We start from the raw sequence: 15,787 nt of genomic DNA on the forward strand, positions 1-15,787 counted from the left end.
TGTATAACTTGCATCTTCAAACCCTTTATAAGCACCCAGTTGCTCTGGCAACTGTCTTAGACTGCAGCAACCACTGACATTTAAGCTGTCCAAATTGGACAACTGTATGATAGGCTCGGGCAGTCTTTTAAGGCTGTGACAACGACGCAAATCCAAATTACCCAATTCAGCTAATTATGCAGCTGACCGAGGTAATAACTTCTCAACTAACTTTGAATCTCTCAAGTCAGGGGCGGTTTTCAGGTTCTTCGAGTAACTGACATTGATAGTATTCTAAATTAGTTGAGAAGTTATTACCAAAATCAAGTCAGCATAGTCGAAAAATATAATTTCTTGCAAGTAACCCTTTAGCATGCTAAATTGTTTTTTGTATATAAAGTGCACGAGCAGTCTTATTACTTGTCACTTACTAGTAGATCTGTGTTGAAATCAAAGTTCAACTATGTATCTACTCACTCAAATTTCATTCAAGTCTGGCATATATGAGAACATACTGCCATTGACCAATTCTTCAAAACTGACCAGATTTGAACTAGTCTTGTTGGCCAATATTTGTAAAACAACTCGAAGACAAATAAGATGAATATATTGAAGCTACATTTAAGTCTATGTTTTCTTATTGTGATACTACAACTCTACAAGTTGCCATTTGCAAATATATTATGCATTAAATAATCTCATACTCGACAGTTTACTGCCTTATTTGTGTTATCTGATTATATGTACAGTTAGTGATATACAAAAATCTCAATAAACTTTTACAAAGCAAGGATTTGTACAAATCACAATCCTGTTATCTTTTTTTTTTTCAGTATATGGGCCCCCCACTTCTCTACCTCCACTTCTCCAGAAGGAACTCTTACAATTGACAGGCAAATCGCTTTCATGTGGACACCAAATATTTGACTATATGTACAGAAGTTATATACAAAATCTCAATAGACTTATACAACTAACAAGGATTTGTACAAATCACAATCTGGTGATATCTGTTTTGTGTAGTATATGGGCCCCCCACTTCTCTACCTCTACTTCTGCAGGCGGAACTCCTCTTTTACGTACAAAACAAACTTCATCCCACGTATAAAAATATAGTATCCTATTAATTGAAACCGTAATTCGATCACCACTTTCCACTGACATGTCCTTTGCCCTTATGTATTTTACTGTTGACCGTAGTTCATCTCCATTATTCGCTGCTACATCAATGTCGACATCCTTTCTAGTAGCCTTTGTTTTATTGGTAATAAGGGCACTAAAGTTAGATTCATCGCATCTCTCTTGGCATTTATAGACAACCCAGAATGCAATACCTAAGAAGTTGTCTCCCAAGGCTGGTGAGATCTGAAAAGAGAGTTTGCACTCACTGCTTGTATAATCAAACCATTCTGGAATCATCTTGTTTGGTAGATTAGCTCTAAATGAAAACCATCGTCTTCCCTGTAACATTAAAAGATGGTGAATATATTTATAGATGTATGGTTGTGTGTAATTAACAGAGATATCGTTAGAGACACCAACAAAACCTGAAGGGTACTCTCTTTCAAACTGATTGATTTCAGGTTGCTGCACTTAACAAAACTTAGCTCTTCTAATTCCTTCAACATTGACAGATCTGGTACTTCTTGCAGCTTTGTGCATCCATCTACCTTGAGTGATTGAAGATGAGGAGGAAGTGGAGGGAGAGATCGAAGGCTGATGCATGCACTTATAATCACTCTCAATAAGCATTTTAATCTGGATAAATCGGGTAGCTGTTCCAATGTCGCATTGTCATATACCCGCAACTGTTGTAGACTCAGAGGAAATTCGTAAAATGAGGGCCCACACCCTGAATGGTTACGCAATATAAGACCATGTAGGTTAGACAGCTTAAGAAGACTCAACGGCTCCGTTGAAAAACTCTGGCTCTCATCAGTGATGCTTAGCTCCTTCAAAGAAGGGATACTTTGAATCGTAGGTAGCCATAACCTTATATTACAACATAGGTCTAGACTTTCCAATCTCGTACTCTTCAGCCTCTCAGGCAAATCAATTATTTCTCCATACGATGTGGGAAAGTGTAAACTAGAAAGTGACCGGGCAGATATCTAAGATTACGACACGCACTCAAGTTCAACACTTGTAAGCTACTCAGTTCACCAATAGAATCTGGTAATTCGTTAATTTCTTCACAGCCGGCATAAAGACGTTCTAAGGATTGCATCTTCCCCAATTCCTCAGGCAATCGCTTCAGCTTATGGCTGCCTCCCAGATTGAGTTCTTTGAGGAACATCAGCTTACATATGCTATCTGGAAGAGCAGTTAGGTTTTTGCACCAAAACAAATTCAGATGGACTAAATTAATAAGCTCTCCGAATGAATCTGGCAATTGTTCAATTCCACTCCAACGTGCATGAAACGTTATTAAGCCTTGCATATTACCTATTCGCTCTGGCAACCGTTTCAGATTGTAGCAACACTCCAGTTTTAAATGGTTCAAACGAGTCAATTGCGTGATAGTCTCGGGCAACTGATTCAGATTGACACAATGACTTAAATTAAATAGTCTCAATAGAGTCAACTGGCCAATTGACTCCGGCAATTCTCTCAACAGGCGGCAGCTACCCATATCTAAATGACCCAATTTACTCAACTGGCTAATAGTTGAGGGTACTTTAGATAGGTTTTGACAACCTTGCAGCAATAACCTCTCAAGCACTTTCAATTCACTCAAGTTAGGGATGCTTTTTAGCTTTGAGTAACTCATATTTAGACTCTTCAAGCTAGCAGGTGGCTGTTTGAAACATAATACAAGTCAACACAAAAAGCATATTTTCAATCAAAAACTTCTTTATAATTTAATTCTAAGATTTTATAAAAGTTTTGAATATTAGTAATTTCTAAGCTGGCCCTACTTTAATATTTTATAATCCTTTTATATATCTAAATTAATGATTAAATATATATATTTAATAAAATTATAACAAAATTTAATTATAATTTTTAATATATGTCGGAGGCTCTTCTATTTGATATATTCAAATGTATAAATTATTAAAATATATAAAATACTTTTAAATAAATTCGTACATCATATAAATTATTACGATAAACATACATTTTTAAAAATATTCATATATGACGTGGGTTATAAATTAGCAGGAGATAAAAATATGTTTAGGATAGGATATATAAGTACTAAAAACTGTTTCACTTTTGGTATTAAGTGTTGTAGTTTATATTCGGTGCTATGCTATTTTGATTCTAAAACAAATTTAAATAGTTTTTCCAATAGATGATTTTATGTTAAAATAGATTTTAATAATAAAAAAGTTTAAAACATATATTTAATTTGGAATTTTTATTTGAAATTAAATAGTCTCATTAGACATATTTTTTTTATCTAAAAAAACTCTCATCAGTCCAAATATCAACAGACTAATTGCAATTTTTAAATATTTCAAATTTAATAATATAATTTTAACATTAAAATTGATTTAAAATATTAAAGATATATTTAAGTTAAAATGTTTGAATATATTTTAATTAAAATTGAGTTTACCCACCAAAATATATATTATTAATAAAAAACGCTATTCAATAATTAATACAAATACCGACAAGCCCACCAAAATTTTTAATATTTCGAATTTATTAATATAATACGAAAAATTTAAAATTTATATATTACATTTACTACTTAGTTTGTATATAATACTCTCCATATAACTTCTTTGAAAATTCTAAATTAACAATGATGAAACTTCCCATTTAACTTTTTTACAAATTCCAAAAATATAATTGTTTGATGTTTATTAAATTCTTCACCATTTTAAGTGGCATACTAACATAACATCATGTCATGGCTACAATTAAAACAAAGAATAACTTATCATGATCTTACTTGCTTGGCATCATTAGTTTTGGCATAAAATGATGATACAATAATTATTTAATATTATTTTGTTCCACATTTTCACAATCTAAAGTTAGACTAAAATTTATTTGACATATGAATAATAGATAATACATGTCAATTTAAATGTTTAATAAAAATATGTATATCAAATTTCATACCTTCCATGATGAATCAAGTCGATTGTATGACATGTCAAGACAGACAAGTCTTTGTGAACGAAATTTCGCATTAACACTTGTCCATGGGGAATGGGACCACCGCATGTACCTCAACTCCGGACATGAATTTTTCAAATCTCCCGAGAGGATGTTATGTGGATCAATTATTTCAAGTAATCTCAACTTGCACAGCTTTCTAAATATTTTGGTAGTCAATTGTCTTGCTTTGGATCTGGTTAAGTCGAGTAACAGAAGTTCGATATGATCTGCTCCCTGATAAGGCAAAAATATGATAAAAACTAGCATTAGACTTTTTTTGTTAGATGCTTGGCAGCAGACAAGCCTTTGATGTATTTAAATAATAATATTACTGGTTCAATATTAGCACGATCGATATGCATATGCATAAATTAGAATGTAGTCATGGTTTTCATTTAAATTTGGTCTTTGCCCTTGGGTCAGTGATTACCTCTAGATTTTGCAACCGCTCGCATGCATTCTCTTGATACAAGCGCAAGTATCTGCCATTCCCTTGATTAAATTCTTTGCGAGCAACTTTCCTTCCCATGTCTTGGATAAGATTATGCATCTGTAATCTGTTACACTCATCAACTGTGATTAGACATCTCTCTTCTAGAACTGGTATTCCAAGGTCAGGATAAAAATCACAGGATTTAAATGCATAAACAGCATCGTCTTTGTCATTTCCAACAAAGAAGAAGACAATATCTAGGAAAATTGCTTTCTCCGTCTCATCCAATTCATCATAGCTTAGTTGAAGGATTTCTTGTATCTGGTCCATTGGAATTTTCTGAACCTTGATAAGCATAGCTTCCCAAAATGACACATGATTTCTACCACGCAAAGATGAGCCTAACATCTTTAGAGCCAAGGGAAGACCTCCTGCATAAGTTACAAACTCTGCGGAGAGCTCTCTAAACATCTCAGGTGGCATCGATTTCCTAAAGGTGTGATAGCTAAAGAGCTCTAATGAATCATTTTGTCCCAATTTTTTCACCGTGTATATATCTACTTCTGGAATATCTTCCTTCAGTTGATTTAGCAAATTTGCATCTCTTGTCGTAAAAATAATCCTACTTCCTGGAGAAGCCAGGTTGCAGAGCTTTATCTGCAGATCGGAAGGGATTGACTGGTCCAAATCATCCAGAACAATGAGAGCTTTATTAAAACAAAGAATTTCTTTTAATAGTCTTATTCCACTTCCAACATCAGTGACCTTGAAATCGTTCTTTCTGAGAAGCTTAACCAAGAGCTGCTCAAGTAGCCAAACTAGAGGATCAGCCCCTTGTGACTTTTGTTTAACATTTTCAATAAAGCAACTGATAACGAACTTGTTGAAATAATTGTTGTAGAAAGCTTTTGCAATTGTGGTTTTTCCAATGCCGCCCATCCCACATATTCCAATAACGCGGACCTCGTTCAACTCCATTTGTAGTTTCTTATATATCTCTTCTATAACAGAATCTACCCCAAACAGATGTTCCTCGCCATGTACTTTCATGGATGCTTGCAGTAGTGCCACATTCATAATTTTTTGAACGACATCTGCTTCATTTCTGTTAATTATAGTTTATTATCAAAGCAGCGGAAGTGGCTGTTTCAGTAAGCAATATATATTAGGCTTAAAACTTCTAAAAGATACCACAATAGTCGTGACATGTAGTATCAAAGATTAAGTTTATACTTTATGTGAGAAATAATAACATTCGATGCAAAAAATTTGTACATTCTTTGAATTGTACAAATCCTAACAAACAAAACTTTAAGGCTTTCCTGACAAACAAAAAAAAAAAACTCCAAGGCATAAATATTTGCATATGGATATTGACTAAAAAGTGCATTCAAAACATCCGCAAACAAAATAAAAAAGATATAACAATTTCAAGGTAACATAAATAAAATATAAAACAAAACTTGTGCTAAAAGCCCTATTCTCCTAAAAAATCTTTCTGTCTCTTCCTTCTTTTCCTAGCCGCTGCGGGGCTTCCTCCAACTTCAAAGATAAACTCTAACCCAACAAATACCTATATGTTATGTGTATGTAGATGGATAGTGGATTCTATTAACCTCTATATATGAGCTAGTATGTCTTTTTTTTGTTTAATTATGTTTTTCTGTCAGTTTACATGTCAGCTAACGAGATTTTAAAGTTAACTACCACGTCAGCAAGATTCTGACGGCGCAGAATCTTTTTAACGGAATTAGGACTCGGTCCAAAAAAATGAAAGTTAAAGAACCCGATTTGCCGAATCTTTTGTTGAGGGACCTATTACATAAAACCAGAATAGTTCAGGACATCATTTAATTTCCCCTCAAATTAATTCCTATTAAGAAACAATTTCAAGGTGCAAGTATTAGAACTTTTAATTTTTCAACAATCATAATATATGTTTTTGAAGGAGGACTTAATTTTATTGTAAACTATATTTAAGCAATCATAATGTAAGATAATACAATCTCAACAAATAGAGTGACTTACTCATTTGCATGTTTTTGCAGATGGTGTCCTTTTATCCGTCCAACTGCAGCAAGAGCAGTTTCCCACTTCTGTACCATTTCAACAGAGCCAGCGTTCTTTTGACTACGCAGACCTTCCATAAATCCCTTCCTCCGGTGTCGAACATCTGATGGATCAACATAGTAAAATACAGGAACGACCACCAGACCTTTGGTTCTCTGGCAACTAATGATCTCTACGAGCTCCTTAAGGCACCATTTAGAATATGCGAAATTCTCCGAAAGAACAACCACGCACATCTTTGAACCATGAATTGCGTTAAAGAGTCCTGCTGAAATCTCTTCACCCGTCCGGAGTTCAGGCTCATCCATGAAGGTTCTGACTCCTGCATCATGTAGAGCTTTGTAGAGATGAGCCGTGAAGCTTCCCCGAGTGTCTCCACCATGAAAGCTTAGAAACACATCCCAGCTGCCAGGTGGGGATGAAGAAGTGGAAGAAGGCGCAGCAAATGGATTACTTGGGGGATCCACACAAGGTCTGTCCCTAGTTAAAATTGAACGGATGATGATAGTGATTATGGTGAGTATAACGAGTACAGGCAGAACCCAAATTAAAACTACTAGCCAATGATTGTAGTGCTCCATAGCAATAGCAGAAATCGAACGAGTAATACTGAGAATGAACTGAACCATGCTAGCTAAATAATGATATTGTGAAGTCAACTTGCAGTCTATTTTAGAACTGCAGTACATTATGGATTAGGTGCTTGTTAAAGATTCTTAATTAATTTAAGCTGCCAAGTTGAAAGAGAAAACAAACACAGACGACATAAACATATGGCAGTTTAATAATCTTGTAAGCATAAAATATTCAAATAGCTTATGCAAAAACAAACACATTAGATAATACTATCTGTCTGAGGAAACTAATTACAAGAAACTAACAACATGTGGATCCATAGACGCTTCTGCTGCACTCAAGTGTTTGTCAAAATGCTTCAATGAAGTTACGTAGATCTATTAATGAGGAGAGATAGCCTACCTTCGGCCCTACCGCTGTGGGTTGAGTCGGCCATGTCTTCTCCTTTCCAGTCGAGCTATTTCATTCCTCTTCTAGGAAGATTGGGCGTGCTTCAGTCGTGTGCTGTTTTGAGTTGCTCAAAGTATAATAGAGTGCTTTCTCCATCTCAAGAGCTAATTGAGTTTGGGCACTTTAATTTAATGTTGTGTTTGGTTGGGGAGAATGAAATGGAATGAAATGAGTAAAAAATACTTTGAAACTAATAGAGATAGAAGAAAATTTTGAAAAAATTTGAAAGAGTGCAAAATTGCTATGATGAGATTTGAGAAGAAATTGAGCATGAGAGATAATGGAGCATTCCATCTCAAATGGAAGGGATGATATCTATGATGTAGAGAATGGAATGGAGGAAGGAATGAAATTTCTTCAAAATCATCCCTGATATAGTTATTTTTCATTTCATTCCTTCCGGAATCATTCACCCCAACCAAACACAACATTAAAGTGCATTGACCGACTAGTTTCGATATTTATTTTCTTAATTTTTTTTTTGTAAATGAAAATTTCATATTTGAATTTTTATTTGCAAAAATAAAATTTTAAAAATATGTAACGTGGCTATGCGGTCAATGGACTTTAAAGTGCGTGCCCGAAATCAACGAGTTCATCTAATTTGGGAAGGAGGGAGTAATAATTTATGAGTTATTTAAAGGGAAAATAAATTTTTTTGCCACTGAACTTATTGTGTTTTTAGAAACTTGCCACCCAACTAAATTTTTTTTCCTTTCATTCACTAATGTTAGGTTTGGATTTTGTTTTAGCCACCAACTTTGCTTCGGATAGCATTATGATAATTTCTTTGTAGCATCATTAATACACAGTGATAATATGTAATATTTTGATGATGTGTCGTATGTTTATTTCTTTGTATATAGCAATAATAATATAAAATGAGTCGATGAAAAATTAAAATAAGGAAAATTCATAACTAGAAATCTAAAAATTCAATAAATCATGAATATGAAATCAATGACTTCAAACAATTCACCCTGATAAAATAAAGTGTAATTGAGTGATATAATGTATCATCTTTCGCTATTAAAGTTTCAATCGATTAGCTCAGTCTAAGACCTCTCTTAAACTTATCTTCATAAATTTTAATAACTTTATCTTATTACAATTTTCAAGATAAATAAATAAATATGAAAACTTAATTTTTGATGATTGTCCTCTATGATGCATCATTTTATGTTATTATTACCCCATATGTCCCTCTCATTAGTTTACAATTTTTTCTACTGCTTAGTACGTATTTTAATACTATTATAAGACATATTTTCATAATTTTTTTTGTGATTTTTTTGTGTGTGTAAAAATTCAAACGCTGAAATTTTATTCGGAAGGAAAAAATAAAATTATTTATGAATTACATCTTTTAAAAGTCATAATATGCGTGTAAGATTCTTATCACCCAAGGTAAACGACCTTGGGGACATAAAAAGTACTATATATAAACATACAGACATATATCAAATCATTAAAATATTACAGACTACCACTATATATTAATAATGCTACACAAAATTAATGTAATGTTAATAATCAAATCTGAACATAACTTCAGTGACAAAAAAACTGAAACTAACATCAGTGAGTAAAATAAAAAAAATATATAGTTGAGTGGTTAGTTTCTAACAACGCAATAAGTTTAATGACAAAAAAAATTATCATAATGCAGGTAATCAAATCCGAACCTAAGTTGGTGGCTAAAACAAAATCCAAACCTAACATTAGTGAGTAGAAGGAAAAAAAAATTAGTTGAGTGGCAAGTTTCTAAAAACACTATAAGTTGAGTGGCAAAAAAATCTATTTTCCCTTATTTAAAATATAATTTAAAGAATAATAGTATCTATCTGAATGATTTTGGCTTATTAATAATTTATATATTATTAAAAAATTAATAATAAAAATATAATAATTTATAAACAATTAATAATAATCATTCGAAAAATATACCTGAACTAACTTTGAATTTTAAGTCTGTTTCTTATATATTTATTTTAATTAGTTTTTAACTTATTATGTGAACACACATTCTTTAACTTAAAATTAGAAATAACCTTAAACAATAGTTTGTGCTCAGTAATCTTCTGGACAAAATATGACAAAGTTGAAAGAAAACAACACAAAAGACAAAGCACGCCCTGAAAATGCCAAGCAGATTAAAAAATAACTTCTGTAAATTACAACCAAATTTACATCAATACTGTCTATACAATTTCCCCAAACTTGCTTGCTTCAGCAAATCTACCTCGAAACAGACAACCAAGACTTGATTAATTGATTCATGTCGCTGTAAAATTGCATGAAAGTCTCTGTTCATTTGATATTAAACAATAACTTCATCATCACATTTGAACTTCTTCACAAACTTCATTCATGTCATCATTAAACTACATGTAATTAAGTTTCTGTTCTTTTAATATAAAACTACGTCCCTGTTGTCGCATTTAGATTTCATGGAAACTTCATTCACCAAACTTATTGATACGAAACTTCTTCATTCAACTATTATTAGTGGAAGCACCGGTATAAAACAACCAACTTGCGCATATTAGCACCAGAACCAGAAACTCTGTCTGGTTCTGCAGAGATAAAATATATGCAGAGATAATCTTGAACTACCCCTCAGACTTAAAGATTCTAACTTCATAGCTTTTAAAATAAATTACATTTTGAGACACAATCTTAAAAAAAAGATAAGATATTAATGGAGAGTGTAAGGAGTGTTCTTGTAACATCAGCACCTTCATTTTAATGCTTTCCATATTACTTAAAAGCACTCTTCCTTTTTCTTTTCTTTGAGACAATTTTCTTCTTGAGGAGTGTTTTCTGTAACACATGAGCACCGCACATCTCCACGTTCACTTCTCCACACACCTCTTCATCATCACTGTCTGAACAATATACATGTGAAGATAAACTTTCAAACGAAACCTTAATTCTGTCTCCACTTCTCACCAGAATATCATCTCCGCTAATGCATTTTACTAGCGACTGTACTTCACCCACTCTTTTAGCGGTTTGTGCGTACATGTCATATTCCTCTTCACTGCCCTCTGTCATATTGGTTATAACAGCTCTTATCCATAAATCAAACATTGCGGTTTTGCATGTATAAACAACCCAGAGAGCAACACCTAGGAAGTCGTCTCCCAAAACCCGTGGGATATCTAAATAGACAGTAGTGCCACAGCTTTTAAAACTAAACCATTCTGCAATCTCCCTGTTTGGTAGATGAGCTTCAAATGAAGAGAACTCGTCTAAACCTACCTGTAATGTTAAAAAAAATTGTGAACAGAGTTATTTTAGTAATGACTTGACTGAGAGAGAAAGAGGGAGGGGGAGAGGGAGGGAGAGAGGGAGGGAGGGAGGGAGAGACCTGAAGAGAACTTGGTTTTATAACAACTGATTGCAAATTCCTGCATCCGGTGAAAGCCAAATGTCTCAATTTCTTCAACTTTGACAGATCTGGTAGATTTTGTAACCTTGGGCATCTAATAACTCGAATTGATTGAAGATGAGGGGAAAGAGGCAGAAGTGCTTGAAGGCTGATGCATTTGAATATATATAATCTCTCCAACCGTTTTAAGTTGGATAAATCAGGCAGTTGTTCTAGTGAAGCATGTCCACTTATACTTAATTCTTTGACATTCAGAGGTAGTTTGGGAAAGTATGACCCCGTACTTGTAAAGTTATCCAGCGAAAGGTCTTCTAGGTTGGAAAGCTTCGAAAGGCTTAACGTTTTCCCTGAGGGAAGAATCTCCCCCTCATTAGCAAGAGATAAGCTTTTTAGAGATGTGAAACTTAGAATAATAGGTAAGCACACGCTTACATTACATCTCAGAGATAAACTTTCCAAATTCAAAATTTTCAATGCGTCGGGAAAAGTAATACCAGCCATGTCTCTTTGCCTAGCATGTAATTTGGTGAGTGATGTAAGATTGCTTATGCTATTAGGCAGATTTGTAACCTTGGTACGGTTTATTCCCAATTCTTCTAATCCACTCAGTAGCCCAATAGAATCTGGTAATTCTTCTATTGATGTCCTAGATGCTTTAAGCACTTTCAAGGACTGCATCTTCCCTAGGTTCTCAGGCAATCGCTCTAGCTTTGAACTCTCGTCCAGCTGAAGTACTTCAAGCAACTTCAGCTTCCATATGCTATTCGGAAGAATGGTAAGGTTCTTGCAAGCAGACAAACGTAGAGACACCAAATTAGTGAGCCCTCCGATGGATTCAGGTAGTCTTTCAATCGCAGTATAACTTACATTAAGCATTTTTAAGCCAAGCATATCACCCAGTTGCTCAGGCAATCGTTCCAGATTGCTACAACCGCCCAAATTCAAATAACCCAAATTAGTCAATTGATTGATTGGATTAGGCAATCTTTCCAGGCTGTGGCAACCACGCAAATCAAAATGGCCCAATTTAGTTAATTTTCCAATCGCCTTGGGCAATTTTTTCAACCGCTGGCATTCACCCAGATCCAAATGACCCAACCTGGTCAACCGTCCAATTGACGGGTGGATTTTTAGCAGGTTCTTACAACCAAAAAGCAATAACTTCTCAACCAATTTTGAATCTCTGAAGTCATGGATAGTTTTCAGGTTCTTTGAGTAACTAACATCTATAGTCTTCAAGGAAACAGGAGGCTGTTACAAACAACATATAAGTTACGATTATTTAAAAAAAGTTTTCGTGCACAATGTGAAATAATTCAACAAGTCTAATATGAATGAGAGGAAGTATTGTTAGATTCCATACCATGTTAACTTTCCACAGTGTCTTCAATTCGCTAAATGGCATTTCAATAGAGACCAGATTTTGCGGACAGAAACTAGAAGGTAAACTTGTCCATTGACAGTGAGACCACCGTATGCACCTTAACTCGTGAAATAAATTGTTGAATTTTCCTTCCACATCATGTGCATTAATTATTTCAAGTAATCTCAAATTATGAAGCCTTTTGAATATCTTGGCACTTATTCGCCTCTCTCGCGACATGGTCAAGTCTAAAATTAGACTGTCGATTTTATCTCTTCCCTGATTTCATGATTCAAAAAAAAAAAAAATAATTAATACAGAATCTGCAAAGTAGATAATTAAAAAACACAGACAAATCTAAAGCTTACTGTGTTACCTTCCCTTCACAATCATATCGGCCAGGCCCCGTGAGTCAGAACCTTTATTGGGATATATAGCTTTTCGGATTTTTTTATTTTTATTTTTTGTTATTGTGCTAATTATAGCTAATTGAACTTCGATGTTAACCTGTATAAATTGAGGTAAACTGAAACACACACACACACATAGCATTTGCTTTATGATTACCTCAAGATTTTCCAAAGCCTGACATGCATTCCCCTGATGCAAGTACAAGCGTCTACGCTTCCCATTTTCGGATTCTCCACGAATAACTTCCCTTCCCATGTCTTGGATAAGATTATGCATCTGCAACTTATTATTCTCATCGATTCTTAATAGGCATCTCTCCACTAGAACTGGCAATCCAACGTCTGGAAAAAAATTACAAGATTTGAAGATATGAACAGTGTCATCTTTGTCCTTTCCAACAAAGAAGAATACAATATCAAGAAAAATTGCCTTCTCTGTATCATCATCTAGTTCTTCGTAGCTCATTTGAAGGATTTTCTGTATCCCCTGCTCTGGAAATTCTCGAATTTTTTCAAGTTTAGCTTTCCAGAATGCCAAATGAGTCCTGCCACGCAAAGAAGAGCCCAGCACCTTGAGAGCTAGTGGAAGACCTTGGGCATAAGTTATGAAGCTTATCGATAGCTCTCTAAAATTTTCAGGCGGTATCAGCTTTCTGAAGGCATGATAGCTAAAGAGCTCCAATGAATCAATTTGTGCCAGTTCCTTCACCATGTATATGTCCACGTCTGATACATCGACTTTTAGTTGATTTAGCAAGTTTGCATCTCTTGTTGTGATCATTATTCTACTTCCAGCTGAACATAAGTTGCAAAGCTTTGATAAAAATTCCGAATGGCTCGACTGGTCCAAATCATCCAGCACAATGAGAGCTTTCTTAGATGAAAGAATTTTTTTTAACTGTCTCATACCACTATCAATATTCCGGACCACATAATCCTTCTTTCTGAGAAGCTCACCTAAGAGCTGCTTAAGTAAAAAAAGTAGAGGACTACCTCCCCGTGAATTCTGTTTTACATTTTCAATGAAGCAGCTGATATCAAATTTGCTGGAGTACTTATTGTAGAAAGCTTTGGCAGCTGTAGTTTTCCCGATCCCCCCCATCCCACAGATCCCAATGGCACGGACAGACTCCACGATTAGTCTTTGATAAATCTCCTCAACAGTAGAATCTATCCCAAATAGATCATCCTCGAGGTGCAGCACGTTTGTAGTTGTTAGCGGAGCTACAGTCTCCACAATTTTTTGAATGATGTCAGCTTCAGTCCTGTGATTTTCATAAGAATTACAGATTTGTAAACCAATGTTCTAATGTTCTTGGACAGTTAGACAGTTACCGTTTTTTAACGTACTTATGTAGATTAGTGTCACAACATTCAGTATGCTGCTACTAAAATGTTATAAACTCAAAATGATCCAGCAAAAAAAAAAACATACTCATTTGCATCTTTCTTAAGATGGTATCCTGATAGTTCCGCGATTTCAGCAAGAGCATATTTCCACTTCTCAATCATATCAACTGAAAAACGCTTTTTATGAACTTCAAGAGCTTCCCCAAAACTTCCTTTTTGATGCCGTACATGTGATGGCTTGACATAGTAAAATACAGGAACAACCTGATTTGCAGTTCTCTTGCAGCCAAGGATCTCTACGAGCTCATCGAGACACCATGATGAACGAGCATAGTTCTCCGAGAGAATAACGATACACTTCCTTGAGTATTTGATTGCATTCCGTAGCCCCGACGAAATTTCTTCACCCTTTTCAAGTGCAGGATCATCTTTGAAGGTCAGAATACCTGCGAGGTCTAGAGCAGAGTAAAGATGTGAAATAAAGGCTTTACGAGTGTCCTTGCCATAAAAGCTCAAGAAGACATCCCATTTAGATTGAGACAAAGGCGATGAAGAAGAGGAAGAAGAGGCACTTAATTGATTACTTGTGGTATCCATGGACGAAGGATTGAACTTCTAAGCTGAAATCGAACAAATGAATGTATGTGCAGAGAGTCTTACAAGTTGTGTTTATTTATGTACATTTGTATAGAAAGTCATGTGAAACTTCCGTTGAGGTCTGGCTCATTTGAGAATAACAAATTAAGATGCCAAGTTCAAAGAAAAAACAACATTAATGCCATAACATATCGATAAAATCTTGTCGCAACAAGATACATGACTCGATGAAAACAAGAGAAATCTTGTGGAAGTTGAAAGGGACAGGCAGTCGATAAATTAAAGAAATTCATATTTTAGGTAACAGCAGTATAGTCGAAGACAAGACCATACATATAGCAACATACAAGCAAAACAGAAACATTACTGTCATATTTCACCTTGTACAAGACATGATATAGATAATATGGAAAAAAAAACATGATATAAAAAATCACAATAAAATTGAAATCGCAAGTAAAGATAAAGCACATGCATACAGATTTGGGCAAGTTGTATTATTTGTCTATACTGAATGAAAGAGTTGAGTAATATACCAAACCAAAGTTTTAAGAAAATGACTTGAAAACTTGAAAATTGACTCGGAATACATATTCGGCATTTTGTACACAGAATTACTTTACAACATCTGTATACGATATAAAATAATTTTGGAAAAAAATATTTGCATACAATATTCACAGTTCGTGCATTTGATCAGAAATAAGACAGTCTTTGAGCAAATAAGACAGTGGAAACAGAGGAGCAAGTGTTTCTTACAAAAGAGAGGAGCATTCCACTTCTACCAAAGAATCTTAATTGCTCCAGCTTCATACAACACACGAGATTTAGCATTTTGACTAGTAGTGTGACAACCCGGGTCAAATCCCGAGTCAGATCTAACGGAAGGACCCAGGTATGAAAAAAAATCAAGAGCTGAATTACTTATGAATTGATATTTATAGTTCAGGGACCTAGAATAAAAAGTGCCTATAGTTCAGGGACTTTAGAATTAATTTTCCCTAAACAAATTAAAACTATATTCAGATCTATGTATATATTAGAAA

General features: G+C 34.4%; 2 protein-coding genes across 6 annotated transcripts; both read right to left on the reverse strand.

Moving 5' to 3' along the window:
• Positions 1 to 735: 735 nt before the first annotated feature.
• LOC108215426 (disease resistance protein RUN1-like) lies at positions 736 to 7,759 on the reverse strand. Of its 5 annotated transcripts, none has more exons than XR_010290688.1 (6): positions 7,580 to 7,759; positions 6,560 to 7,075; positions 4,529 to 5,636; positions 4,060 to 4,332; positions 1,527 to 2,776; positions 736 to 1,440 (listed from the first exon to the last, which is right to left on the reverse strand). XR_010290688.1 is itself a non-coding variant. In XM_017387927.2 (4 exons), the coding sequence occupies exons 1-4, from the start codon at positions 7,288 to 7,290 to the stop codon at positions 2,036 to 2,038; spliced, it is 2,853 nt and encodes a 950-aa protein (XP_017243416.1). In that variant the 5' UTR covers positions 7,291 to 7,537; the 3' UTR covers positions 736 to 2,035. The 5 variants fall into 5 exon arrangements, 2 of the variants coding, with proteins under 2 accessions (XP_017243416.1, XP_063947053.1); XR_010290687.1 differs by having other exon boundaries at positions 6,560 to 7,081; XR_001805938.2 differs by lacking the exon at positions 7,580 to 7,759 and having other exon boundaries at positions 6,560 to 7,537.
• A 2,487-nt stretch (positions 7,760 to 10,246) lies between these two features.
• LOC108211983 (disease resistance protein RPV1-like) lies at positions 10,247 to 15,478 on the reverse strand. The gene is made up of 5 exons (XM_017383716.2): positions 14,230 to 15,478; positions 12,952 to 14,059; positions 12,385 to 12,663; positions 11,001 to 12,272; positions 10,247 to 10,891 (listed from the first exon to the last, which is right to left on the reverse strand). The coding sequence occupies exons 1-5, from the start codon at positions 14,739 to 14,741 to the stop codon at positions 10,388 to 10,390; spliced, it is 3,675 nt and encodes a 1,224-aa protein (XP_017239205.1). The 5' UTR covers positions 14,742 to 15,478; the 3' UTR covers positions 10,247 to 10,387.
• Between the last annotated feature and the right edge of the window lie 309 nt (positions 15,479 to 15,787).

This window comes from Daucus carota, chromosome 3 (genome assembly GCF_001625215.2).
Source record: "Daucus carota subsp. sativus chromosome 3, DH1 v3.0, whole genome shotgun sequence".
Lineage (NCBI taxonomy): Eukaryota > Viridiplantae > Streptophyta > Magnoliopsida > Apiales > Apiaceae > Daucus > Daucus carota.

What these genes read in the sequence shown, in the direction of transcription:
- LOC108215426 (XM_017387927.2), bottom strand. Translation starts at nt 7,290, where the DNA reads ATGTACTGCAGTTCTAAAATAGACTGCAAGTTGACTTCACAATATCAT. An exon ending in CTGCAAAAACATGCAAATGA is followed by an intron (nt 5,637 to 6,559) that starts GTAAGTCACTCT and finishes TATAATTAACAG; the next exon opens with AAATGAAGCAGATGTCGTTC. An exon ending in AGCGGTTGCAAAATCTAGAG is followed by an intron (nt 4,333 to 4,528) that starts GTAATCACTGAC and finishes TTGCCTTATCAG; the next exon opens with GGAGCAGATCATATCGAACT.
- LOC108211983 (XM_017383716.2), bottom strand. Translation starts at nt 14,741, where the DNA reads ATGGATACCACAAGTAATCAATTAAGTGCCTCTTCTTCCTCTTCTTCA. An exon ending in CTTAAGAAAGATGCAAATGA is followed by an intron (nt 14,060 to 14,229) that starts GTATGTTTTTTT and finishes TGAAAATCACAG; the next exon opens with GACTGAAGCTGACATCATTC. An exon ending in AGGCTTTGGAAAATCTTGAG is followed by an intron (nt 12,664 to 12,951) that starts GTAATCATAAAG and finishes TCATGAAATCAG; the next exon opens with GGAAGAGATAAAATCGACAG.